Below are 26,996 nucleotides of genomic sequence, written 5' to 3' on the forward strand. Positions count from 1 at the left end.
TCTACAGACTGTGCAGCTAATTTAATGCTCAACACTAGAACGGGGGCTTACTTGAAAGAGGAATTATTTACTGCGTCTTCTCAGTTACACTATCAGGGCTTGGAAATACTGTGACTTGCTAAAGTAGGCAAATGGCTAGTAGAACATAACATTTCATAATAATTTCAGTCAATCAAACAGCTGCAAGACCCAGTGACATGTTATACCGCTAGCAAACATTAGCTAGCATCGCTAACGACATTGGCTAACTCAACTTCGGTAGGCTATCCTCAGTATTTGCAAGCTGGCCAGTGCAAGGAACATGGCATTTTATCTTGAGTTTAAATGTGTCCAGTGGGGCCACTTGTCCCGGACAATCATGTCGTTAGCTGTAGTTCAGATAAGTAGACTAGTAAGCTACTACCGGTAAACCTTATCTAAACACAAGTTTGGAAACGTTATTTAGGTCGATTATTCCTCCCCTTCAATAATACCAATTGGTATTGTATTTTATATCGTTGGAATCGTGCGTTCGTGGAATAAGCAACACAGCTAACCGTGGGTAGCGGCCAAAATAAATTGCCAAAATCCCCTGCAATATTCTTCTGTTGGTATTCACTCTCGTTTTGAGTTGCTTGGTGGATTGGATAATTGCACTCTCCCACAGTAATAAGGAAAAAACAACACATATTGGCAATTTTTTACACTTTATTCATTTTACACTGTCAGGGACCTCAGTAGCGTGTGGAAGACCCATACGCAGCCACAACAGCTTGGCACCTCCTCCTCAGCCTGGTCACACACTGCTGTGGGATGGCATCCCATTCCTCAACCAGGATTTGTCGCAAGTCAGGCAACATGTTTGCGTTGGTCACTGACCCGCTACCAAATCTCACGCCAAGGTTTTTGGAAAAGTTGGCAGACTTCGTGGTCAATGTCTATGTTCTGTAGAGCACTTATCCACCCAAGTAGGCCTACCTCTATAAAATCTACAATGTGTGCCAAAATAATATATCCAGACAAGCCATGCTGATCAATTTGATCGAAGGCAGCATGCGATCTCTGACACGACTAATGTCTTCCATCATCTACCGAATCTAGGTGTCCCTATCTGCCTTCGATCTTGTGCAGCTGCGTTGGTCTGAAAATAACCACGCCCCTCTCGTTTGCATGTGAGACTGGAAATAAATACAGCACAGAAATAAATGTGGTGCTCGGAAATATATGTGGCGTTAGGAAATAAAAGTCTCAAAAAATAAATAAATGTGGCATTAGGAAATAAAAAATCCCATGAAATAAATAAAGGTTGTTTTTTCAAAAACGTCATTTTGAAATAAATAAATGTATTTATTTATTGATGACGGTAAATGGATTCAGCTATATAATTATATAATTCTATATTTATTGCCATCTTTTTTTTTTCTTCAGAATTTATTTCATAGCCATATTTATTTATGTATGTATGTATTTGTCTATTTATTTACCTATTTACTATTTGACTAACTCGGCGTTCCATTCCATACGTGCCCCAGTAATAATTAAAAAAATAAATAACGTATTTTATTTGTGTGAAATATTCCTTTATTGTCTTAGCTTGGCTTATTGCGCATGTTCCGACATTTATCCATGTAACCTCCAACATGGCGACGAGAGGCCATGTGCAAGACCCTAACGACAGAAGACTTAGGCCTATTTACGGTAACGATTAACAGGGAATAATTGATAAGTGCTTTGATTAATTACTTGTTTCTAGCAACATATCATAGTGCCCATCTTTGGGAAGGTTTCGTTCGATGCCTGGTGGGGAACACTGCGGCCCCTAAAGTGCTAGCCCCCTATAGTGTTTCAGTTTCCCTTAAGCGCCGAATGACAGTGCACCTTGGCTGTGTGTCAAACAGATAGCTCATAGAAGCAACGCGTTAGCAGCGCCTCTGTTTTCTTATTTACTGGTTAAATTACCTGGTGGTGTAATCCGTAATGATCAAACTGAAACTACAAACTTTCAGCTCGCTAGCACAACACCAAATACTGCCACGGTGTCTCAATCTTGTATCTTCGGTTTATTAGACAACTAGCTTGATGCTGCTAGCTAGCCTACGTGTTAATGAGCTGTTTGTTGCTATTGTTGCTCACAGAAAGGGATAATATATATATTGTCCTGTTATCCGACTGGGGTATCATTGTCGCTAAATGTACCTATGTACCTGTTGATGCAGTAGTTATGTAGCTACATTGTTAACCAGCGAGCGTAGCTAGTTGTATAGCTAGGTAGCTAACATTTTCACATCTGGTGTGTTAAACCCTAGTAGGCTACATTACATCGCTTTTAACTGCAGTGACAAGCTACACCAGCGATTTAAGACTAATCGGGGGAGTCAATTATTAGTAATGAAGTTTAAGGGTAGAGCGTATTTTCATTCGGTCATAGTTATTAAGCTTTTAGTTTTAAAGCTTTAGGCGTTTCACTCCTTTCCCCATCATTTTAGATGAGCAGTTCTCTCTGGCACACTTCTTTTTTATATTCTGGACCCTACTTAATGTGACCTGGGGAAATGGAGTTTGTGCCTTCATTGTGGTCTGATATATTGTGATTACTAAAAGGCCAAAGGCTACTGTTGTGTACAACTCATGGTCTTAAAGGCAGGGTCGGTAGTGTTGTTGAGACACTTTTTGTCATCCTTGCTGACATGAAGTTCCTTCCATTCTTATAGCAACCAATACATCTAAAGGTTTGACAGTAAAATGAAATAAATCCGAAATCTGCAGGCGTCACAGGACTGTAATTAAGTTCAGACCGACTAATGTTCGGACTGCATTTTGGCAGAATGCAGTGATTGGACGGGATACTTTTCTGTCTACCTACCTCCTGGCAGTAGTCAGGCAGTGGTAGAGTGCTTTGAAGGGAGGGGGTGATATATTTTGGTTTGAATCCTTTCAAACTCTAGCTAAAATTGCTAGTTTTGCAAAACTAAACAATCCTTCCTTTGGACACCGTGGGTAACCTAATGTTGCATGTTTTTATGTAGGCTGTGTGCTGGTGGTCTGAATCTGTTTTCTTTTTCTCAGATTACCTTGACAATGGCAATAACAAAATGGCAATCCAGCAAGCTGACAAACTGCTGAAGAAGCATAAGGATCTCCACTGTGCTAAGGTATGTAGTTTTAAGAGCTCTTGTTCTGATTTCCATTATGACCCCTTCATGTTATGTTGGTAGGATCTTACAGATGAAACAACCCACACTAGGACTGGAAGCTTTGCAAAACGTTGCTACCGATGCTGTTTTAATAGCTGTTCTTCTCCGCTATCCTCACCCAGGTCCTAAAGTCCATAGGTCTTCAGCGGACAGGGAAGCAAGATGAGGCCTTCAATCTGGCACAGGAAGTGGCCACTTTGGAGCCCACTGATGACAACTCACTACAGGCTCTTACCATACTCTACAGAGAGATGCAACGCCGTGAGTATGCACACACACACTTATTTTAGCTGTTGAAAATGTGTGGTTATACTCTTTCTCTGTCTGCGTAGCTGAGTTGGTTACAAAGCTGTATGAGGCTGCAGTGAAGAAGGTTCCCCTGAGCGAGGAGTATCACTCTCACTTATTCATGGCCTATGCTCGAGTGGGGGAGTATAAGAAGATGCAACAGGTTAGAGGCTTATGTTTAATACCTTTTAATGAAATCTTGTAAAAAATACAGTGTTTTAACATGGAAATAATGAAATACACATCCATATACTCCATAAAAGAGACTTCAGTTCAGAATTAGTATTGTCTCAGTAAGGTGGAACCATGGGATCTGTGAGGTTTTATACCCATTTACGGTGTTCTCTCTAGGCAGGAATGACACTCTACAAGATTGTTCCGAAGAACCCCTATTACTTCTGGTCTGTAATGAGCCTGGTGATGCAGGTATGGTTGTCCTTCCTAACAAAAACGAACCAGCATTTTGTTAATATGTATTTGTCATCACTCCAAACATGGACGTACTTCTTGTGTTTTTTCAGGCAATCTCAGCACAGGATGAGAAGCTGGCCCAGACCATGTTCCTGCCCCTTGCTGAGCGCATGGTGGAGAAAATGGTCAAGGAGGACAAGATTGAGGCTGAGGCAGAGGTAGAATGGCATGTTTTTGAACCATAGATGCTAAGAACCCTCTCAGAGGTGGATGTTACATGACTTGTCAGTATCCTCCTAAAGCTGGTTTTTATCAACACTGCTTTAGCCAGCTACACCACCAAAAAGCTAGAATTTCATGGCACAGTTGTGGTTTTTATACTGAGGAATGAGTTTTAACAATTTTGATGGATGGACAGCTCTGCTACATGGATTTCAGTGTGTCATTATTTCTTCACATGATTTGTTTGAATGCATGTCTGCAGGTACAACTTTACTTTATGATCCTGGAGCGCCTGGGGAAGTGTGTGGAAGCTCTAGATGTAGTAAGGGGTCCACTGGGAGGTAAGTGTGTGTGCATGTATATGTGCTTTTCTGAATAACAAATTAAAAAGTTACTCACAACCTCTTACCCTGTGCTTGTGTCTTACCGTAGAGAAGCTGACCAGCGAGTTACAGAGCCGAGAGACTAAATCTATGATGCTGTACAAACGACTCCAACAGTGGCCGGAATGCAATGCCCTGTCTTATAAGCTACTACTCAAAAAGTGAGCAGCGCTCCTGATCGATTATCCCCCCTGGCGTAGTTCTTACACATACTGTAGCATGACTAGCTTCTGGCATCTAACATCTCTCTTCCTATACCTACTCTTGTCTGTTGCTATCCAGTCCAGATGATTGGCAGTTTTATCTCTCCTACTTTGACTCTCTCTTCCACCTGATGGACCAGTCATGGAGCCCTCCACAGGAGGGAGACAAGTAAGTTGTTGGTGTCTCTCTCTGTTTTCATAATTGTGATGATCATTGAATTATAGTTTCTTTCTGCTGGTCTCATCCATTTCCCAGTTCTGCGGAGGGTAAAGTGCACTGCTCTATGGCCGAAGCGGTACGGTTCATTCAAGAGAGGATTGCAGTCGAGGACGCTAAACAGTCTCGTCCGCTCAGGGGACCCTATCTCGCCCGTCTGGAACTCATACACAGACTTGGAGCAAGGGGCTGTCGTGAGGAGAGCCAGTTAGGTACACGCGTACATACATCTCGCAAACAGACACACCTTTGTGAATGGTTTTATTTGACCCTTTGCTGTTGCTGACTGAGATGTAATTGGCTGTTTGTGATACAATGCATTGATTGGCTGTGCAGGTGATCCCACAGAGCTAATTGCACAATTCTTTGGGAAGTTTGGAGACAAACCCTGCTGCATCACCGACCTTAAAATATACCTGCATCTAATTCCCCCTGATCTACACATACAGGTAACATCCACATACTCCCAGTGATTGTGTTCCTTAGAGGTAGAATTTGTGATCTGATCAAAACAATAATAATAATAATAATCTTTAGTTTATCAACCGTCTCGGAGAGTTCGTGCCATTGGGGGAAGCTAGGGAGGAGGGATTTGCGTTTCCGGGGGAAACACGGGATCTGCAGAGGCACCAATGTATGTTTCAGCTGACCCGTGCACTGGGTGTGCACCACACACTCGACATACACGGGAAGCTGAGGCTCATCGCTGAGCTCAAAGCCCACTATTACCATGGGCTACAGTTTGGTAGGAGCCACATTTTCTCCCTGTCTCTTTTTCTCGAAGTATTTCTCTTTAATTCTCACTTTATGGTATCTCTCTTTCTCACACCAACACACTCAATTTACGTGTGTATGTGTGTCCGACGGATTGTGTAGGGAAGTCGTGTCTGAAGACGGAGCTGCAGTTCTCTGACATGTATTGCCTCATGGCAGCACATGTGTACATTGACATATGGACTGAAACAGGTGAGTCTCTAATGTGCATGCTAGAGATGAAACATTTTCATTCAATTGTTCCCAATGAGGAGAGAGTGTATGCCTAGAGAAAAAGTGATGCACCTTTTTTATTTATTTTATACATAGCCATCCAACTTCTTTTTTTGTGGCCGCTACTCAGGGCTAAAAGTATTCCGGCACCGTGCCGGATGTCCGTCGTGCGGTCATGAGAACCAAAAAATTGGGAACTTGCATGCGGTTTAATATTTGAGTCAATTGATTTTCCCTACAATCATATGAGAGGAACGCAACTATAACTAACGTTACATTTTACATTTACATTACATTTAGTCATTTAGCAGACGCTCTTATCCAGAGCGACTTACAGTAAGTACAGGGACATTCCCCCGAAGCAAGTAGGGTGAAGTGTCTTGCCCAAGGACACAACGTCAGTTGGCATGACCGGGAATCGAACTGGCAACCTTCGGATTACTAGCCCGACTCCCTCACCGCTCAGCCACCTGACTCCCTGTCCGACATCAGACGTTACACGCCTATCAGAAGAAGAGCGGGTGGTTGTGCACATTTATTGCGGAACATGACTTGTCATTCACAATTTCTTAGCCACTGGTCACCCTGTGTAGAAAACTAGCGGAAGACAAAAAAGCGTTCTCTCCCCCCCCCCCCCCCCCCCCTCAAAAAAAGTTCCAGCTCAGGATTTGTTTTCACTTTAACCCCTGCACTACTTGGAAATCTGGGAACTTTTCAGAAAGGCGCTCGTGTCATCCCTCAAGCTTTTTCTCAGCTAGATAGCCACTGAAGTCAGAGAGTTTAAAACATCCTTTATAATCTGTTATAAAATAAGCAAAGAGAAAACTAAAATATTGTATAAGCTACTAATCTAGCCAGCGGCCAAGAGCTGATAAAAATTGCCAGTGCTCTTCTGCCAGAGCAAAATGCTATGCGGACACATACCCTTAAAAGGCTGAAAAGTCTCCCGAGTGCCGTCACTACCTTCCTCGATGTTATCACACAAAACAAAACCCATGTTGCATCTTGTGCCTGTGTCAGACTGCTAACTTCGGTTGATGCTGGACAGTATTTAATGTGAATTTGTAAAACCGCGCTAATCAAAATGGTTTAAATTATTATTTAAATTTTAAATGGTAACACTAACCGTGTGGGAATTTTCCCACAATTTATTGTGAAACTTTTATCCCTAGTGCACACACACAACGCTTGCTCGCTCACACTCTCTTGTTCACTTTCTCTCCCCTTTCTCGGTTGTTCTTTTTCTTTCTCAGGTGTATGTTAACTTATGCTGAGTTATTGTCAAAGTTTTTACATGTCTACAATCAAACCCGCAAATTGCGTTTTTTAGGGTGATGTGTGTGTGTGTGTGTGTGTTGCAGGCGATGAGAACATGGTATGGCAGTGCCTGGGGCTCTTAGACGATGGTCTATCCCACAGCCCCGCAAACGCCCAGTTCAAGCTGCTGCAACTGCTCCTGTTCTGTCGTCTTGGGGCCTTTGAACCCGTGGTAGACCTGTACTCCAGCCTCGACGCCAAGCATGTGCAGCATGACACCATAGGGTCAGTACACAAACACACACCCCAAGTGCATTCGCAATTTGTGTATACATTTATTCTGTGATTTCGTTCCACATCTCGCTTGCTGGCTTGCTCACACTCTTGTTGGCTTTCTCTCTTGTTCTTTTTCTCTTTTGTTTTTTCTTTCAGGTATCTGTTAACTCGTTATGCTGAGTCGTTGGGTCAATTTGCCGCTGCCTCCCAGTCCTGTAATTTCTCCCTCAGGTTTTTCCACTCCAATCAGAAAGATGTGCGTGTTTTTATTTGGCTATTAGCGTGTTACTCTTCTGACTCATGCAGTGGAATGCTGTTGAACCTCCTCTCCTATTCCATCCTTCTCCCTTTCTTCTTCCAGACCTCAGAGTACATTATCCAGGCGTACAAATATGGAGCCTTCGAGAAGATCCCAGAGTTCATCGCTTTCCGAAGTCGGCTGAACCAATCGTTGCACTTCGCTCAGGTCCGCACCGAGAGGATGCTTCTCGACCTCTACCTAGAGGCTGATATGTGAGTGTCCACACACGCACATGTGCACACAAGCTTGTTTGTTTACCACGGCTAAAAGTCCTCGTGTGTCTCCTCAGCTCATTGAGTCTGGAGGATAGTGTGAAGGTCATGGGCATGTCACCAGAGGAGGATGACATTCCTTGGGACAACATGAGGGACAACAGAGACCTGACTGTGTTCACCAGCTGGGAACCAAAGGACAGGTATGATCAAACAGACACAAACATACTTAGTCATGTGTATACAGTTGTGCACAATGGAAAGAGTTGTTGAAAGGTGTTGGAGTTGGTTTTCCTACATCAGTGTTTCCTTTAGGATTTTTTAGCAGATTAATGTAGTAGTCTACTGTCTAATAGCTAATGTAATATTGCACATATTTTCGTCCTGTTTCCTTTAAAGCAATGAGGTTAGCCTACTTAAAGACACCCCTTCCACTCATAAAGTATGTTGTAAATGGCATAAATGCTGCCGATTCATAATTGATGTAACAACTTACTGTAAATGGTCAGTAGCCTAGCCTATCGATTAAGGTAGGCCACTCTAAAGCATGTGTACACTGTCTGCTTAATTTGATCTTGACGTATAGTCTAAGCATTCAGTCGCGGTGTGAAGTGCGTGTCTGTGCTATTCTCCGACATGCACTCTAACAATCACTGCTGATAGACTGCTTTTGTACAGCCCTATTTCTGATACCGTGGCGGCTGAAATTTTGCTGTGGTGGGTTGCCACGCCAAAATCAACATAGAGGAAACACTGGCATTTTAATTCTACCATGCCATGGCTAACCAACAGAGAGCAGTACAACCAAATGTCTCCATGTGTTTGTTAGGAAGCTTGTTAACGGCCTATTAACGTTTGCAAAATCCCTGGCCATCTTGGTTACTTTTGCCTGCCTGTGCAACGTCCGTCATCGTACAAGGTATGATATGACGTCCGCTTTACCCTACTAGTTGAGCTACCAACACGGGCAGGCGTGAAACAGAAGCCTAAAATGAATGGTCGTTATCCAAGCCTGATAACGACCATTCATTTGAATCAGGTGTGTTGGAGCAGGGAAACATCTAAAACATGCAGGGCAGGGGGTCCCGAGGACCAGGATTGAGAACCACCGTCTGAAAGGATACTTTCTTGTAGGAGATGACTGGCTCAGAATCTCTCGTCTTCTTCATCAGATGACACCACCCGCTCAAGTGCCTTCTCGTCTGCTTAATCAGATGACGACCCACGCTCAGCCTCTGCCGTTTCTCTACTCTCCACCTTTAGTTCTTTACGGTCTTCATCACCCTCATTTGGACACTCGTCTTTCTCACCACCTTGCTCCTGTTCTGTCAACTGCTAGTGGCTGGAATTCCTCTACTTCTGCTCCCAGCTGGCTTCTGACCTGGTCGAATAGTTCTTCTGGTTGCGTGGTGATGAATCTCCAGTTATCTTCATCCTCGGAACGACTGTGTCTTTTTTTCTGCTTCGCCTGTCTTTTACTCCTCCCATTTGTGTTATCCTTCCTCTTTTCAGTTCCTCTTTTCTCCTGCTTGCCTTCTTTCATGGGTCGCAAGGCAGTAACAGGTTCCTCTGCAGGACACTGGTTTTTCCTGGGCCGCTCTCAGGACTTTCTTCGTGCTTCCTCTCAGTTACAATGTAGACATGCTCCTCCCAATAAGACCCGAGCTTCCCGGGACCTCCCATGTCCCTGAAGTTCCGTACTAATACCCTACACCTCGGTTCTAGTTCTACTCCATAAGTCTTTCAGTCATACTGCTTCTTTGCTCTACTTTGCTCCCTCTGCGCCGTTTTTGATGCCAGCCTGTATGCCTCTTGCATCCGCCTTCTACTTACTGGCATATTCACTGTGAGTGGTGCTCTGGTCACTTGGCGTCAGGCCAAACATTGTCTACAGGGGTTCCTACCATAGAGCAGGTAATATGGAGCATATCCTGAGCTCTTCCAATCAAACTTGGCTTCCTCCGTCAGGCTTCTAAGCATGGAAAGGAGAGTTCGATTACATTACTCTGTCTGGCCATTTCCTGCTGGATGGTAAGGTGTTGTGCGTGCCTTGTATGCCACAGTATTCTTCCAGTTTGGAAAAAAGCTCATTCTCCAACTCCCTGCCCTGATCATGATGCAACTTGGAAGGAAATCCAAACTTCAGCACAAAGTCTCCAAAGATCTTGGCAGCTGCGGCTTCAGTGCCTGTTGGTGGCTTACAAGATCCATGGCGCCATTGTTTAGTGCAATTCAATATGGTGGTGAAGGCCACTGAGGCATGCTAGTGCAGTACCATTTGGTGGCTTGTGAGATCAATGGCTCAATCGCTCGGTGCAACTCAACATGGTGGCAAATGCATTCATATAGTTAATTGTTGTGATCCGTGTATCCAAACAACTTCACATGTGACACTGCATGGTCCTTGTTTTCTAAGTATTACACTTTCTGATTTTCAACTTAACACAGTACATAGTTCACCAGACACAGCTTCTTCCCTAAATAGTTCTTGCATAGTTTGGAGCTGTGCTTTTGGTCATTGTCCTGTTTGGCTTTGTTTAAGAGCAAATTGCCTCCAGTCAAGGTCAATGGAGTGATAACATTCCTTCTTCTTGATACCCTTTACCCTGTACAAATCTCCCACTTAACCACCCCTGAATGACCACCATACCATCACATTGCCTCCACCATGCTTGACAGATGGTGTCAAGCACTCCTCCAATATCTGTTCATTCGCTTTGCATCTCATAAATGTTCTTCATTGTGAACATTTCAAACTTTGATTTGTTTGTCCATAGCAAATCTTCCTCTATTACCTGTGTCACCTGCATCGTTTGTTCATATGTATGTAACTCTGTGATTTAACGCTGTATTTTACCCCGTATACATCCCTGTGTATTTTTTATATTGGATATTGTATTTTATATACAGTTAGGTCCATAAGTATTTGGACATTGACACCATTTTCAGCATTTTGGCTCTGTATACCACCACAATGGATTTGAAATGAAACAATCAAGATGTGCTTTAAGTGCAGACTCAGCTTTAATTTCAGGGTATTTACATCCAAATCAGGTGAACGGTGTAGGAATTACAACACATTTTATATGTGGCCCCCCCCCTTTTTAAGGGACCAAAAATAATTGGACAAACTAACATAATCATAAATCTAATTGTCACTTTTAATACTTGGTTGCAAATCCTTTGCAGTCAATGACAGCCTGAAGTCTGGAACCCATAGACATCACCAGACGCTGGGTTTCGTCCCTGGTGATGCTCTGCCAGGCCTCTACTGCAACTGTCTTCAGTTCCTGTTTGTTCTTGGGGCATTTTCCCTTCAGTTTTGTCTTTAGCAAGTGAAATGCATGCTCAATTGGATTTAGGTCAGGTGATTGACTTGGCCATTGCAGAACATTCCACTTCTTTGCCTTAAAAAAGTATTTGGTTGCTTTCGCAGTATGCTTCGGGTCATTGTCCATCTGCCGTCTTATGAGTTCTGAAGCATTTGGCTGAATCTGAGCAGATAATATTGCCCGAAACACTTCAGAATTCATCCTACTGCTTTTGTCAGCAGTCACATCATCGATAAATACAAGGGAACCAGTTCCACTGGCAGCCATACATGCCCACGCCATAACACTACCTCCACCATGCTTCACTGATGAGGTGGTATGCTTTGGATCATGAGCAGTTCCTTCCCTTCTCCATACTCTTCTCTTCCCATCATTCTGGTACAAGTTGATCTTGGTCTCATCTGTCCATAGGATGTTGTTCCAGAACTGTACAGGCTCTTTTAGATGTTTTTTGGCAAACTCTAATCTGGTCTTCCTGTTTTTGAGACTCACCAATGGTTTACATGTTGTGGTGAACCCTCTGTATTTACTCTGGTGAAGTCTTCTCTTAATTGTTGACTTTGACACAGATACGCCTACCTCCTGGAGAGTGTTCTTGATCTGGCCAACTGTTGTGAAGGGGTTTTTCTTCACCAGGGAAAGAATTCTTCTGTCATCCACCACAGTTGTTTTCCGTGGTCTTCCGGGTCTTTTGGTGTTGCTGAGCTCACCAGTGCGTTCTTTCTTTTTAAGAATGTACCAAACAGTTGATTTGGCCACACCTAATGTTTTTGCTATCTCTGATAGGTTTGTTTTGATTTTTCAGCCTAACGATGGCTTGCTTCACTGATGGTGACAGCTCTTTGGACTTCATATTGAGAGTTGACAGCAACAGATTCCAAACACAAATACCATACTTGAAATGAACTCTAGACCTTTTATCTGCTCCTTGTCAATGAAATAACGAACTCCCTTTATGAGAGAATAACATACACCTGGCCATGGAACAGCTGAGCAGCCAATTGTCCAATTACTTTTGGTCCCTTAAAAAGGGGGGGGCCACATATACAATTTATTGTAATTCCTATTCCGTTCACCTGATTTGGATGTAAATACCCTGAAATTAAAGCTGAAAGTCTGCACTTAAAGCACATCTTGATTGTTTAATTTCAAATCCATTGTGGTGGTATACAGAGCCAAAATGATGAAAATTGTGTCAATGTCCAAATACTTATGGACCTAACTGTATTTATGCTATTTCCTCTTCTTGCCTGCTGCAACCCCACCATTTCCCCATGGGGATCGATAAATGACCTACCGTATTTTACGGAAAATGTTCTATAAGCCGCATCCCACCAGAATGGGAACTTTGTGTTTGTAAATCGGAGTCTAGGCCCCTGTGGAATATAAGCCGACTTTACTTATCCAGGAACATTCGTCAGTGGACAACTAGACAACATTCACAATCAGGGTGAACACTCAAATGATCTAAACTACAGACCATAGAATTACACATATCAAAACAGAACGAACACAACAACAGAACTCGGAACAATGCTTATCTAACTAAGCTAATGCCCTTAAATTTGTAGCTTTTCAGCTTGCCGCTGGTCATTCTGGGTACCAAGAGCATTGTCGCTACAATACCAAGCAATGCACGAGTATAGGCGATCTTGCAGAGTTGTGTAACACACTTCGGTTGTGGATAGTATGTCCAGAAATAAAGCCAAGTCACTAATTTAGTGGCAAAATCCATTGTTATGTCTACAAAATTATTCTGTTACACTACCGAAGTTGAATGTCGTTAGCGATGCTAGTGTTAGTTTGCTAGCTGTATATAATATTTCACTGGGTCTTGCTGCTTTTTGATTTACTTAAATTATTATGAAATGTTATGTTCTACTAGCCATTTGCCTACTTTAGCAAGTCACTGTATTTCCAAGCCCTGATAGTGTAACTGAGACGACACAGTAAAAATAATTCCTCTTTCAAGTAATAAGCCCCCGTTCAAGTGTTGAGCATTAAATTAACTGCACGGTCTGTAGAGATCTTGGGACGAAGCAACTTTTTTGTTCTAAAACCGGGCTATAAGTCACTTTGAAATATAAGCCATACAACCACTAAACTGTAAAATTGGGGTACAGGCTGTGGATTTATTTCCGAAAAATACGGTACTACTGTTACTACCAGTGTCTGTGCTCTTCTGCCTATCTAAACAATTTGTTTTGTTGGCTGGTTGGCTGGAGAGATGGCTTTTTCTTTGCAAGACTGCCTAGAATGCCAGGATCTCGGAGTGGCCTCTTCACTTGAATTTGAGACTGGTGTCTTGCGAGTACGATTTAATGAAACTGCTAATTGAGAACCTGTGAGACAGCTTTCTCAAACTAGACTGACTAATGTATTTGTGGTCTTGTTCAGTTGTGCACCGGGGCCTCCCACTCCTCTTTCTATTCTGGTTAGAGCACTGTTCTGTGAAAGGAGTAGTACACAGCGTTCTTCAGTTTCTTGGCAATTTCTCACATGGAATAGCCTTTTTTTCCTCAAAAGAAGAATAGAATGACTAGTTTAAGTCATTTGTTTCTTGTAATTTTGAGCTTGTAATCGAACCCAAAATTCCTTATGCTTCCGAAACTAAATTTGTCTAAAGGTCCGTTTTAATGGTGGTCAAGCAGAAAAGCTGTGTAGGCAACCTATTGTATTTCTACCTTTTTCTTATGCATCCTCTTCTTCTGCCAGTGGAGTCTATTGGACAGCCCCTGGAACCGTATGGTATAAAGTTGGGAAATTTGGCACACTCATTGGGGACAGTCCCCTTATCCTTTTCACCAAGTTTTGTCTCCCATTGGAGCACTCTTGCGCCACAAATAGGTCAAAGTTGAAGGTGTGTTCACATACAACTTTTTTAAGTGTTTGCCCGATTTTCAAAAATGAAGTACCATTGGATTGCCTGGACCAAGTTGACTTCAACACAGTCCATGCCGCTATTTCCGGTTTTATTTTTAAAAAAATGACCATGGGAGGGGCAGCAGGAAGCAAAAATGTGTTGTCTTGTGACATCGTGGTAGATCCAAAGTCTGACAGTTTTTTCGTTCACCAAATTGTGCACAGATAATCTTCAGACGAAGCCTCGCAAAAGTTGTCTAACAGACTGTTTTAAACGTTTGTTTGGTATAGCCAATCGAAATCGCAGGTCAGCCGCCAAACAGGAAGTTGGGTCTTTTCTCAGCAAATCTTTGAGGGATTCACACCAAATGTGCTATATGTACTCGGAACCCTGTTCTGAGGATGTTTTTTTTGTAATTTGATCTGCATGGCCCCCTCATTGCTGCTTGCAGCTATAGTTGGTTCTTGAATCAGTTTTTTGCTGTGCTAACAAAATTGCTGAAGGGTTTTCTAATGATCAATGAGCCTTTTAAAATGATAAAATTTGGATTAGGAAACTGAACATGCCACTGAAAAACAGTACTTATGTTTTCTGATAAAGGGCCTCTGTACGGCTATGTGTATATTCTCTGAAAAATCAGCTGTTTCCAGTTAAAATAGTAATTAACCACTTAAACAATGTTTACACTGTACTTCATATTTTATTGGACAAAAGATTGTCTTTTTATTTAGGTAAAAAAATGACATTTCTAAGTGACTCAACTTAATGGTAGTGTGTATGCTCATGTTTTTCTCGTGTGCACCTCCTAGACAATTGACTGAAGAGCACAAGCGTCTGTCTGTGGAGGAAGAGTCCATCTGGCTGAGAATACGATCTCTCACACTCCGCCTCATTGCTTCCTTGGCCTTACTTATACATGCCCCCTCGCCGAGGATCTCTGACAAGACCAACGAGAATGGTGTGATGGACAAAACCATGGGCCTCAACCTCTTGTCCCAGCTGGAACAGACTCTACAGGCTGCAGCCCAGATGGCTGAGAAACCAACACAGGTGAGAATACCCACACACCAGGGTAGACCAGTATACATTTGTGAAATGTCCTTTATCTCTGAGTCATTTGTGCTGTTCCAGTACCCATTCCTGGGCCCTCCCTCAACTCGCCTGGTGCAGGCACTGTCCAGCGGGAGCTGCCATTGCCAAGCGGCTGCCCTGCAGCTTTCCGTCAAACTACAGGAGCTGGAGACAGCTGGACTCGGTAAGGAGGAGCTTGGGAGGGTAGGAAAGATTAGTCAATTGTAGCTAGACTTGTCTTATCAGCCTTACACAGATGTCTGGCGGTACGAAGGTACAGTTAGACAGACATGGAAGGTGGAGGGTAAGACTAAGGAGAGAATGAGGGACTTGTAGACTTGTCATCAACCTTATAGTTCTCTGCTTGATTTTAGCCTGACTATTTGTTTTATATGTGCTCTTTATTCCTCTTTTTTCCTCAGACGACTCCTCAGAACTGCAGACCCAGATCTGTAACAGTTTCAAATCATTAGTTGTACAGCTCCAAGGTAAGAGACCACTGGTGTTCCCCTGTCAGCAGCCAGAGACACGGTTGTTAATGGGGATTAATATACATCCCCCCCCTCCCCTCCCCGTGCTTCTCGTGTCTCTACAGAAATCTTAAATAAGAGCAAAGGAGATTTATTGGAAATGAAGGACAATCGGTTAAAAACCAAGCCCTCCTTACTAGAAAACCTTGTCTTCTTTGTTGAGGTGAGTCTTTCACAACACATGACAGATGCATCTAATTTGCAATTCTAAAGTATTTTTTTTTCCAAAACCTTGGAGTTAGGCCTAATCTCCTATGGTTGCATCCTGGTCTTTCAGACAATGTGCTTGACCCTTTGGGTAGCCAGTTACTGTGCCAACATCCTTCGACCACTGAAATCCAACCTTCAAAAGAAAAAAAAGAAGAAAAAGGACACAAACACAGCCCTGGTGCATTGTCTCATCTCTTCTATTTATACTTTAATCCAATTACACAATTTGTTTTGGTTTACTTTTCTATAACCCTCATGCATTGCTCCAGTAAACTATACTTAGCAGAAAACTAGGTGGGCATAATGTGGTGTCAAGTAGGAAACTTCTAGTCCAACCTGTGTTATCTGTCCCCTCCAGCCTGCAGTGGTATGTGGGTTCCAGGAGTTGTCAGGAAGTTTGCAGAGCCTCCTTATCCAAGCCCTGGAGTACATCAGAGGGCAGGAGACCAACCTGACGTCCCTCAAACTGGCCGGTCTAACTGTAGAGGTAAGAGTGTGTGTGTTTGTTTGGGGAGGGCGACGACTAGAAATCTATCCATCTATCCTCATTCTTTGACTTTGATGTTGTCCAGGACGATGGGACATTCATTAAAGCTGCTATGGACAAGGTGCTGAGCAGTTACTTGCGCTCGCTGCAAGAGCTGGGAGATCTACTAAAGAAGAGAGCAGAAACTATAAAAAGCCTCAAGATCTGAAAGCTATTGACCACCATCCTCCCTAAAAATGACGACATCAGAAAGACTCACAACCATCATACTGTAAATCAAAAAAACGTAGGCACCCATTTTTCCTGATTCTTGTCCCTTCAAACACCCTGTTATTCTTTCCCCTCTATTCCCACCCATATATCCCTGCTGGGATACTGATTCTGTTGTCTGGATTTTCTCTCACAAGTATATGTACAAACACCCACCCTGACACTATCACCGCTCTCCCAACACAAAAACATTGGAACTACATGGGATAACGAATAATTCAATTATGAGTGGGAAAAAAGATCATAGCTGCTCAACAAAGTTAAAGCGCTGAAATCCATAGGAAAAATAAGTCAACTATTAATAAATTATTGTACATAGAAGATGCAGATGAAATACAACAATTACTTGACTGAATAAGAATAAAAGGACAAGCCACTATATCCTCTTAGTCGGTTAGTTTTTAATTTTGGCCTCTGTTGCTTCCCCCCTGCCTTCCATTGTTGTGAATAGAATGGCTATCAACCTCACAAAAGACCTGCAGCAAAGGTGGAAACGTTTGTCTGTCCAACTTCTGCTGACCTGGGCAGGGTGTTGCATTTTTATTTTATTTTTACTGAGGCTTCCATACCAACTGTATTGACCTGAGGGTTGGACCGTGTAGACTTACAGCACCTGCACACATTTTAGACCCATCACTTCCACCTGGTGGCTGTGAAATTTGTCTTCAGATTTTTTCTTTTGTTTGTTTCTTTTTTATACTGTTAGAATCCCCTTAAAGTGATGTGTTTCAAATGACAACTATTTTCATAATTTCTACAGACAAATGCTGGCAATGGTGTTTGTACCCCCCATAGACACGATTTTGATAGTGAGCAATCAGGTTGGCCAGTTACCCAGCACAGATATGTTAAGAACCTTTTTATACAGGATCAGCTTCAATGGATGGATTTTATCAGCGATTAAATGCTAATATTACTTTTCACTTGAATTAGGCTGCAAATTTATTTTTATTTTTTCGGTAAGAAGTGTGCTGCATTGATGTCCATCAACAGTGGATTTCTCTGTATGTAGAACACTGGTCAGTACTCGCTTGTGCTATTTTACCAGGTGTGTTAGTTGCCACAAGCCAAACCTGTGTATATATATATATATATAAAAAAATTGTACACCAAAAACTTACTGTTGTTGCTATGACATTTTTAACCTAATTAGGGTATTTATAGACACACGAATTGGGAAAGTTATACAGATTATGGATCCTGACAGGAAACTTGAGATGGGAGAGTAGCAATGTTCACACTTTCTCCAGGGCGCACTGAACATGGCCCATTATGTATGCATTTTACCTTTTAATGAAGTAACTGTATACTGATTTGTTTCATTTAATTTTTTTAATTTGACATGGAAAAAAGAGAAATGGGGAATTCCTACTTACCTGCATAGAGACACACACATGCCTGTGCTCATATTTGAAGAAGCCAAGGGATTGAAGAAAGCCCCATCTAGAGGACGAATGGACTGACAGTAGGTCATAGTGTGGAGAATTTGTTGACAATCTGTAGTGATATCTCACCCTGTATACCTTTTCTTTCTTTTATTAGAAAATGGAAAACAAAAACACTGGAATATTGAGGAGTTAAAAAATAAAAAAATAAGTAAATTAATATGTATTAAGTTTTGTGACTGTTTTGATTAGATAGGAATTTCAGAGCTGTGGTCAGAAGATCATTGGTGTTTGTCGTATTGCAAACCTAAGAAGGTGAAGGAAGCTGTCAAGCTGAAGGGAGGCTTTTGAGGCTTGGTTGCCCCAGGGGTCCGGAAGGCCAGAAGGGCTGCAGTGTCTCTGAAGCAAAAACCTGTGTGTGAGGAGTTCGGGGAGGCCATGGAGTAGTACTTTTACATGGCCTCAAGTAGTGCTGGGCGATTTGGGTAAAAAATTAAATAGATATTTATATTTCCATTCGATAACGATAAATAAGACATTTGACTACAGATCGGTAGTAGTAGCAAAATAAGTCACATCTCGAGCTCTTCCTCAACTTTTTCCCTACACTCGGCATAAAGTTTAGGCAAGGCGGTGTGTGAGAAATGTTTTCGGCCAGGGAGCATGAACCTGGTGTCTAGTAACTTTAGCTTTTTAAAACCTTGCTTTTTACCAATACCTTGGCGCAAACTCGCACTTTCTGCATGTTCCAACGAGTGATTTTTCTTCAGGTGGTAAAAAGGTTTTGTCGTATTACCAGGCTCGGTAGCCACCTGTTTACGACACAATTTGCACCGAACATTGCTCAGCTCTTTGTTGGATTTTGAAAGATTTAATTTTGTTTGTGTCTATTCCAATATGTAATGATGGTATTCAATGACACAAGTCTGTGTTCTAGAAAGAGTGGTCTGGAGTCGCAGAGGTCCGATAATATCAGCTTTAATGCAGCAGTTGGAAATCAACAAGTTGTCTACGTTTTCCTACCTACAACAGAGTTTGGGCTGGTTCACGAAGTCCAACTGGCTATCTTTTCCTCCCCAGCATATATTATACAGTGCAATTAAAACACAAAGATGAAAAGAGGGTTGAGCTTGTTCTCTCGTGCATCAGGGAGTTGTTCTTGCCTACGCGTCCCACCTGCTCGGGTGCCATCTCCACCCGGTTTCAAGGTTGTTTCTGAAATGGAGAGATTAACCCTCGTGCTGCCTTCGGGTCACATGACCCAAAGGTTCATAACGCACCATCGTTGTATTTACCCAATTTTACCCAATACAAAAACAAATAAAAATAATTTTCTTTTAACCATTCCAATGTGGGGGGTCTGAGACAGCCCGACAGTTAAAAGAAAATGCTTCACTTTGTTTTTGTATGAGGTAAATTTGTCGCAATACGAAGGTGGGTCACAATGACTGATGGGTCAGAAAGACCCGAAGTTAACACAAGGGTTAAGACACAAAGAACAGCCTGCTTCCCACACCCTGTGTGAGACACCATGTTTAAGCCTGAGCACACTTCTAAATTTCATAAGACATAACTTTAATAAGCACAATACATAACTTTAAGACATGCATCCTTCATAAAGTCGTACGAACATTGTTCCTTTTATATTCACTCGTGCACAGTGCCTGTGATGCATTCGGTGATTAAAATGCCACAAATATTAATAACTGGGATTATAGATAGTGCCGTGCCCGTGATGCAGCTGGTGATTGCAGTACTAGAATTGTACTGTAATGTATTATACATTCTTTAATTTCAAAGAGCCAAACCACTTCCACATAACTGAAGACAAACCCTTATTATCAATCATTTCTTCATTGTAAGTTGCTCCCTCGCCATGGCCATCGCTGCCACTGTTTTCGGCAACAAGACTCATTTTCCACGGTTAATATTAGCTACTCCACTCGAGGTGCTCAGTGTATTTTAGTGGGAGTATTTCTCCGCAACTTCCTGCTGCATCACAGAAATTAAATGGACTCCTGTTCCTAATTATTCTTATCGACATTATTGAAAATGAATCAATGTTATGATATCTTTATTGAGGGAAGTCATTACTTCGATAATATTTTTTAATCAATTTATCACCCAGCCTTAGCCTCAAGGAAGTTTTGCAACTCAGGAAGGGAAAGGATAACTGCTGACAGGTTGTTGAGTGGTGGAAAGAGCAGTTTGAAGAGCTCCTGAACCTTGGAACATTTGGGAGAAGCCTTCAGCTGTATCCCTGGCAGATGTCGCCAAGGTAGTTAAAAAGCTTTGCAGCAGGGCACTGGGTGTGGATGAGATTTGCCCTGAGATGATGAAGGCTCTGGACATTGTTGGGCTATCTTGACTGACATGCTTCTTCGGTGTTGCTTAGAGGTAGGGGACAGTCCCTGTGGAATGGCAGACCGGGGTGGTGGTGGTTCTCATCTTCAAAAATTGTGACAATAGGGTCTGATTATTAGGGTCTCCCAGCTCAGTCTCCCTGGGAAGGTTTATACCAGGGTGCTGGAACAATGCAAATTCCACCCTGGCCGTGGAACTGTAGACCAGTTCTTTACCATCGCAGAGTTGTTGAGAGGGTCATGGGAGTTCTACATGTGTTTTGTGGACTTGGGAGAAAATGACCGTGTCCCCTGGGAAATCCTGTGGGGGGCACTCTTCCCTGTATATCCCAAAGTCAAACACGTTTCCAGTGGGTGTTGGACTGTAAATGAGCAGCAACAGATATATGCTTTGTAATCTATGCAATCTTCATAAACTCATACTCAAAAACTTCATCAAGTATGCATACTTTATTAAAATGTACAGAAATATCAGTTGTAAAATTAAAGTACGCTGGTAAGCAGTACGGTAGTAAATACAACAAAAGAAAACTGCCACACACAACATCAAAAATGTAGCCTAGTGTTTTTTCTATTTCAGTTTCTTCTTTTTTTTGCTGGCTTTTTTTTATTATTAATATCCGTATATGTTTATTGTATGCACCTTCCTGCCACAGTAAATTCTGTGTTTGTGAAAACTTACATGGCAATAAAGACAAATTCTGATTCAGCCGAACTCATTTTGCCCTGCTAGTCGACTGCCCAGTTCAAGCTGTGAATGTTCAATGCTAGGCACGCATGACGCAGGTGCAAGCGGTTGCGTGTAGGTAGCTCAACCAATAGGATAAAACGGCAACAACAAAAAAATCGCAATGACTCTACAATGCTCTTACATTGTTGCACCGCAATGTATTGTACCATGAAATATTGTTACACCCTTAGTATACGTATGTAGTTAAAAAAAAAAACCGTTTTTGTTCATACTTCTGGTGACGTTACCGATGACATTTTTTTTTTACTATGGTTGACCACATCTATACTGTTCATCAGATTTTCTGGCAAGTAGGGTGAAGTGCCTTGCCCAAGCACACAATGTCATTTCGCATGACCAGGAATTGAACCGTCAACCTTCTGATTAATATCCTGATTCCCTAACTGCTCATCAACTTACCCCCTTCACTTCTACAATTTAAATTCTCTGTCATCTCTGAAGTACGTGTTCAAGGTAGCCTACAGTCATGCAAATGATTACGTAGCCTTCATCTGTCTGCTGTTTCCTACATTATAAATTGCTTATGTTATGTTGATCAAAATGTACTATATTTGTTCTCTGTTAAATTGTCTTACCACTACAAACATCTAAACATTCAGTTCATAACAGAAGTCATTACATGCACAATGGCTGAGAGAGTTGTCATAATTATAGGCATAATTCACCATACAGCGCTTGTACGTTTGCTACTGAAAGTATTGCCATTTTATATTGTCGTTCAGTTCGCTAGCCAGCCCCTTTGAAAGCAGCTGAAAAAAAAAGAAGAAGCTGATTATCAGTTGTAAAAGCAAATTCCCTTCTAAATAACTAATCTGAATTTCCTTATTTTCCTTACTACGCTTAGTTTCATTTCATTGCAAATGCCTTTATTAATCACATGTTCAATCGTTATAATTGGGTTATAAAGAGGACACCTGCCAGATATGAATCGTGGGAAACTAAACCCATTCGTACACGCACACAGATTCCTGGAATTAATAGAGAGATAAAGAAAAAGTTTTTTAGATTTTACTGAAATTATTTCAAAGAAAATATTCTATATGATGTTCAATATATTTCTAGACCCAGTTTGGTTTTGTGCATGTCTGTTATATTCTGAAATACCAATCCAAGATTACTTGTCCTCTTTTTCTATAATTACACTTAGCCTATCCTTTCTGCCACGTGACTCTTATTGCATACTTAGAGTGACGTAGTTCTTTCTAGACATCCAAGTACATTTCTCTATCACATTTCGGAAGACATTATTTGACACATTTTACTTCTCTTTTTAATTTACAGTTTTTCAATCAATAATTAACTTTTGCAACAGTTTTATACCGATTTTGTAAACTTTATCTTAATTTATTGCTTATTTTTAACTTATCTGCCACAACTTAATCTTCATAGACGCACGCATTTGTTCGGACACGGATGATTTTTCCCTTAGTCATCCGTTTTACACGTAAATTGGCGCACAGCATTTTTAAGAGCACTCATACCCAAAACAACTTTTATATGCGGCTCAATTCATTCATTCATACTGGTTTAATTCAATCTTTCTCACAGTTTGTAATTTGACAAGGTACAGACACAGGCCTTCATGCTTAGATTCTTTCAATCGTTCATGAATACAGCTTTTTATCTTTCTACATCATGCTCTGATCAACATAGCGGAAATATCAGGGAGAGGAGAGATTTCAGAGGGAAAAAAATGCCTTATTTAGCCTACACAGCTGTTCAAAACATGATTAAGTCTGCCGCACGGTCCTGATGACAAATTTACCTGAAATTACCTTTTCATTTACTTATTAAACTGCCCAATTCCAGCATATATTTACAGGTTCATAATTCTACTTATTTATTATTTAATTCTGACCAACTTTGAGTTCCAACATATACTTGACTCAACCAGTTGCATTTTCCCAGAATGCACCACATCTTTTGCTTTCTATACGGGATGAACCTCAATTGGCTCACCTTGTTTCAGACATGTAGCCACATATTGTTTTTAAATGCTTTTAGCAGGTATTTACACTTAAGCTCATTACTATGCATATTTACAGCATCATTTTGTTGATTCAAAAGACTCCACAGCGTCCTTCATCTGTGTTATAGCCTTTGGACACATCAATTGTGGTGTCATTTGGGTTGTTACTTACCCAAGTAGTTGATATTTTTGAGTCGGTCGAAGGCACTCACTGTCGGGGTCAACATTTTGTGGTGGAGTCTGCGGTCTCTCAGAAGGTTTTCAAACAGGATGCTGATGATCAAGGTCTTTTGAATCAACAACATGGTCTATATTGAAGCTTCAAGCATAACTCGAGGGTACAATTTCTGGGGAAATTGTAGGGTGTGCTTGCATGCGTCGGTTGCAGATGGGTCCGTCCCCTTAAGTTTTTCCCTTCTCGTGATATTTTCAAGCATTTAGCCGACTCATATTGCATAATTCATTAAGAACCCCTTTTGAAACAAGCTATTGTAACGTTGTCATCGGTAGTATTTCAGATGGAATCGCGATTCAAACAGTACCATCTACTAACTGAAAATATGCCCCCAAAAACGTAAATAAGCTTGACATTTATGGGGAAATGGCTAAAGCGCCGGAAATGAGAACGTTTCTTTTGACATAAAGTTTAGGCTGTGGCATTGAAGACAGCGACGCACCACACTAGCTTGAGTTTGAATACATCCTTTAATGTGACATTACTTACTGTAGTTACATGCAAGTCTTGATTTGCTTAAATGTACATGTATGTGCTGCTAGTACACCACGGCACAATATGATACTCGCTGTGCAACAGCACATCTATGCAAGTTGTATCCATGCGTCGTTGCTAACGTGTGCTGACATTGTGACGTAGGCTAGCACTGAGTTCCCTTTGTTGACACAAGGCACTTTGCCATAAAACGTAATTTCAGCCTAAACCGCGCAACGGAATGTAAATAATACAAGCAACTCAATCGCTACCAAGACGAAACTTTTGACACCAACGTTGTCTATGTATTCCAACTATTGACGGATCCTTAGGGGTGGGAAAAGAAATAAATATATATACGTGAGAGAACAAAGGTTGTGCTCGCCGAAGGCGTGAGCACACCCAATAAGGAAGCCACAAGAGCACAGAAGTATCATTTCATATGATTTCATTTCATATTACATTTAGTCATTTAGCAGACGCTCTTATCCAGAGCGACTTACAGTAAGTACAGGGACATTCCCCCCGAGGCAAGTAGGGTGAAGTGCCTTGCCCAAGGACACAACGTCATTTGGCACGGCCGGGAATCGAACTGGCAACCTCCTGATTACTAGCCCGACTCCCTCACCGCTCAGCCACCTGACACCTATTCATATATGTTTTCAAACTGGTGTTTTTTCCCCTCCCACAACCACTCAGGACAGTTGCTGAATAACTCCAGAACAACCCAATGGGTCATGCTGAAATACAACAAACTTTGGGTTGCCTAAATCTTTTGGCCACAATTTGGTCGCCTGAGACAAATTTTGACAATCCTAAAAGATTCCTATAATCCTTAACCCAAAATCTGTAGTCTTCGATCACTAGTTTGACATGCTCCCCGACAGCCTAAAAATGGCCGTAGTGAACAAACTTTTCCTCCAATAAAATTCTTAGTGTCATAAGATTTCAGGAACAGTCTTGTGGTCTGGCTTCTACAATGATTGTGTCTTTAATTAATGTCGATTGAGTCTTCTTGTGTGTGTCCCCTTTTTGCATCTTGGCTGTCGTACAGTCTGACATTAATGACAACTGAGATCCTAAAGTGTGACATGGCTTACAGCAGGGATCGTGTTCGTACAGTCTGACAAGCAACAGGAATATAAAAAAATGCACAGTGCAACAGGCTTGTTATTTTCCTCTTTGCTTAACCCACACTGTAAAAAAAGTCACGTAAAAAAAACTGAGAAAGCACTAGCAGCAAAGTTTCCAGACCGATTCTGTAAAATTACAGTAAATGACTATACCACAAAATTACATGTAATAAGCTGTAAAAATACAGAGCACGGTCTACAGTCAAAATTAATTAAATTACAGTTTATTACTGTTACTTAAATGTTAATTAAAACGCAGAAAAACATACATATTATGTTAAAATACATTTAAAAAACAACTACCTTCTCTCTGTAATTTTAGGGCATTTGTTTGTTACTACATGAAACATTCCAGTCTATTTACAGTAATTTCTTATTAAATTATTGTTTTTTTTAAGTATAATGACTAAGAAAATGTATAAAAACGCAAGAAATACATAAACCCCAAGACAAATGTCTGTAAATTTACGGTACTACTCATTCAATTTAAAGAATTAGTAGATATTTCAAAAATTATTGGACAGTGGAAAAACAATCATAGTACATAAAGATAGCTACATTTACGGCCAATCAATGTAAATGTAGGCTATCTAGTAGTTTATTTATGAAAATGCCCCGTGTACCTACAGTGATTTCCTGTAGAATTGAGGTTGTTCCAAGTTTAAAAAAAAACTACAACAACGTATAAATACTAAATATCAGAATCAGAATTCGGTTTATTCGACAAGTATGTTATACAAACAGAATTTACTGTGGCAGGGAGGTGCAAACACTAAATATATACGAATCTTAAATTAAGTAAAGGTACAGAAGTTTAACTATTCCTAAGAACTAAACAATCTAAGAATAAAATAAAATATATATAAAAATAAGAATAAGAATGGTCAACATAGTGCAATCAGATACTGGGTTAAATAATGAATGAATGTGAATGGGAGTACTTGGCCTTGTTGAAGAGGCCAGTAGCAGATGGAAAGAAACTGTTCTTATGGCGTGACGTTTTGGTCCTGATTGACCGCAGCATTCTGCCGGAGGGGAGTAGCTGGAACAGGGAGTGGCCAGGGTGGGAGGGGTCGGCCACAATCTTCTTCGCTGGCCTCAGGGTCCTCGAGGTGTGCAGGTCCTCGAGGGTAGGCAGATTGCAGCCAATCACCTTCTCAGTAGTGCGGATGATACGCTGCAGTCTGCTCTTGTCCTTAGCAGTGGCAGCAGCGTACCAGATGGTGATGGAAGAGGTGAGGATGGACTCAATGCTGGCTGTGTAGAAGTGCACCATCATTGTCTTTGGCAGGTTGAATTTCTTCAGCTGCTGTGGGAAGTACATTCTCTGTTGTGCTTTCTTGGTGAGGGAACTGATGTTCAGTTCCCACTTGAGGTCCTGGGAGAGGATGGTGCCCAGGAAGCGGAAGGACTCCACAGTGTTGACTGGGGAGTCGCACAGGGTGATGGGGGTGAGTGGGGCTGTATTCTTCCTGAAGTCCACAACCATCTCCACTGTCTTAAGAGCATTGAGCTCTAAGTTGTTCTGGCTGCACCAGGTCACCAGGTTGTCAGCTTCCCACCTATAATCAGACTCGTCCCCGTCAGAGATGAGCCCAATGAGGGTGGTGTCGTCCGCAAACTTCAGAAGTTTGACAGACGGATGACTGGAGGTGCAACTGTTGGTGTACAGGGAGAAGAGCAGAAGGGAAAGGACGCAGCCCTGAAGAGATCCGGTGCTGATGGACCGGGAGTCAGAGACTTGTGTTCCCATCTTAACGCACTGCTTCCTGTCAGACAGGAAGTCTGTGCCACCTGCAGGTGGAGTCGGGCACGTTCAGCTGAGAGAGCTTGTCCTGAAGCAGGGCGGGGATGATGGTGTTGGCAGGGCGGGGATGATGGTGTACTTTTAATCAAAAAGGAATGTCTGCACATTTACAGTATTAATCAGTCAATTTAAAGAATTTATAGATATACACATTTTAATTGAACAATGGAAAAACAAGCATAGTTC

The 26,996-nt window shown here is 41.7% G+C and overlaps 1 protein-coding gene across 4 annotated transcripts; it reads left to right on the plus strand.

The window, feature by feature from the left end:
- Positions 1 to 1,610: 1,610 nt before the first annotated feature.
- Positions 1,611 to 18,410, plus strand: naa25 (N-alpha-acetyltransferase 25, NatB auxiliary subunit). 4 transcript variants are annotated; one of them, XR_010878204.1, is made up of 25 exons: positions 1,611 to 1,677; positions 3,046 to 3,131; positions 3,296 to 3,434; positions 3,506 to 3,624; positions 3,813 to 3,887; positions 3,983 to 4,090; positions 4,357 to 4,435; positions 4,527 to 4,638; positions 4,760 to 4,849; positions 4,937 to 5,109; positions 5,234 to 5,346; positions 5,435 to 5,642; positions 5,774 to 5,863; positions 7,246 to 7,426; positions 7,574 to 7,673; positions 7,779 to 7,930; positions 8,008 to 8,133; positions 14,935 to 15,175; positions 15,257 to 15,380; positions 15,619 to 15,684; positions 15,792 to 15,889; positions 16,004 to 16,114; positions 16,295 to 16,423; positions 16,509 to 16,709; positions 18,047 to 18,410. XR_010878204.1 is itself a non-coding variant. In XM_067249823.1 (24 exons), the coding sequence occupies exons 1-24, from the start codon at positions 1,620 to 1,622 to the stop codon at positions 16,629 to 16,631; spliced, it is 2,901 nt and encodes a 966-aa protein (XP_067105924.1). In that variant the 5' UTR covers positions 1,611 to 1,619; the 3' UTR covers positions 16,632 to 18,406. The 4 variants fall into 4 exon arrangements, 3 of the variants coding, with proteins under 3 accessions (XP_067105924.1, XP_067105926.1, XP_067105925.1); XM_067249823.1 differs by having other exon boundaries at positions 16,509 to 18,406; XM_067249825.1 differs by lacking the exons at positions 5,234 to 5,346; positions 5,435 to 5,642; positions 5,774 to 5,863 and having other exon boundaries at positions 16,509 to 18,405.
- The last annotated feature ends 8,586 nt before the right edge of the window (positions 18,411 to 26,996 follow it).

Source organism: Osmerus mordax, chromosome 14 (genome assembly GCF_038355195.1).
Source record: "Osmerus mordax isolate fOsmMor3 chromosome 14, fOsmMor3.pri, whole genome shotgun sequence".
NCBI classification, from domain to species: Eukaryota; Metazoa; Chordata; class Actinopteri; order Osmeriformes; family Osmeridae; genus Osmerus; species Osmerus mordax.

Excerpts from the sequence above, each read along its gene's own strand:
- naa25 (XM_067249823.1), top strand. The coding sequence starts at position 1,620 with ATGGCGACGAGAGGCCATGTGCAAGACCCTAACGACAGAAGACTTAGG. Across the intron at positions 3,625-3,812 it reads AGTATAAGAAGATGCAACAG|GCAGGAATGACACTCTACAA; the intron begins GTTAGAGGCTTA and ends TGTTCTCTCTAG. Across the intron at positions 16,424-16,508 it reads TGGCCGGTCTAACTGTAGAG|GACGATGGGACATTCATTAA; the intron begins GTAAGAGTGTGT and ends GATGTTGTCCAG.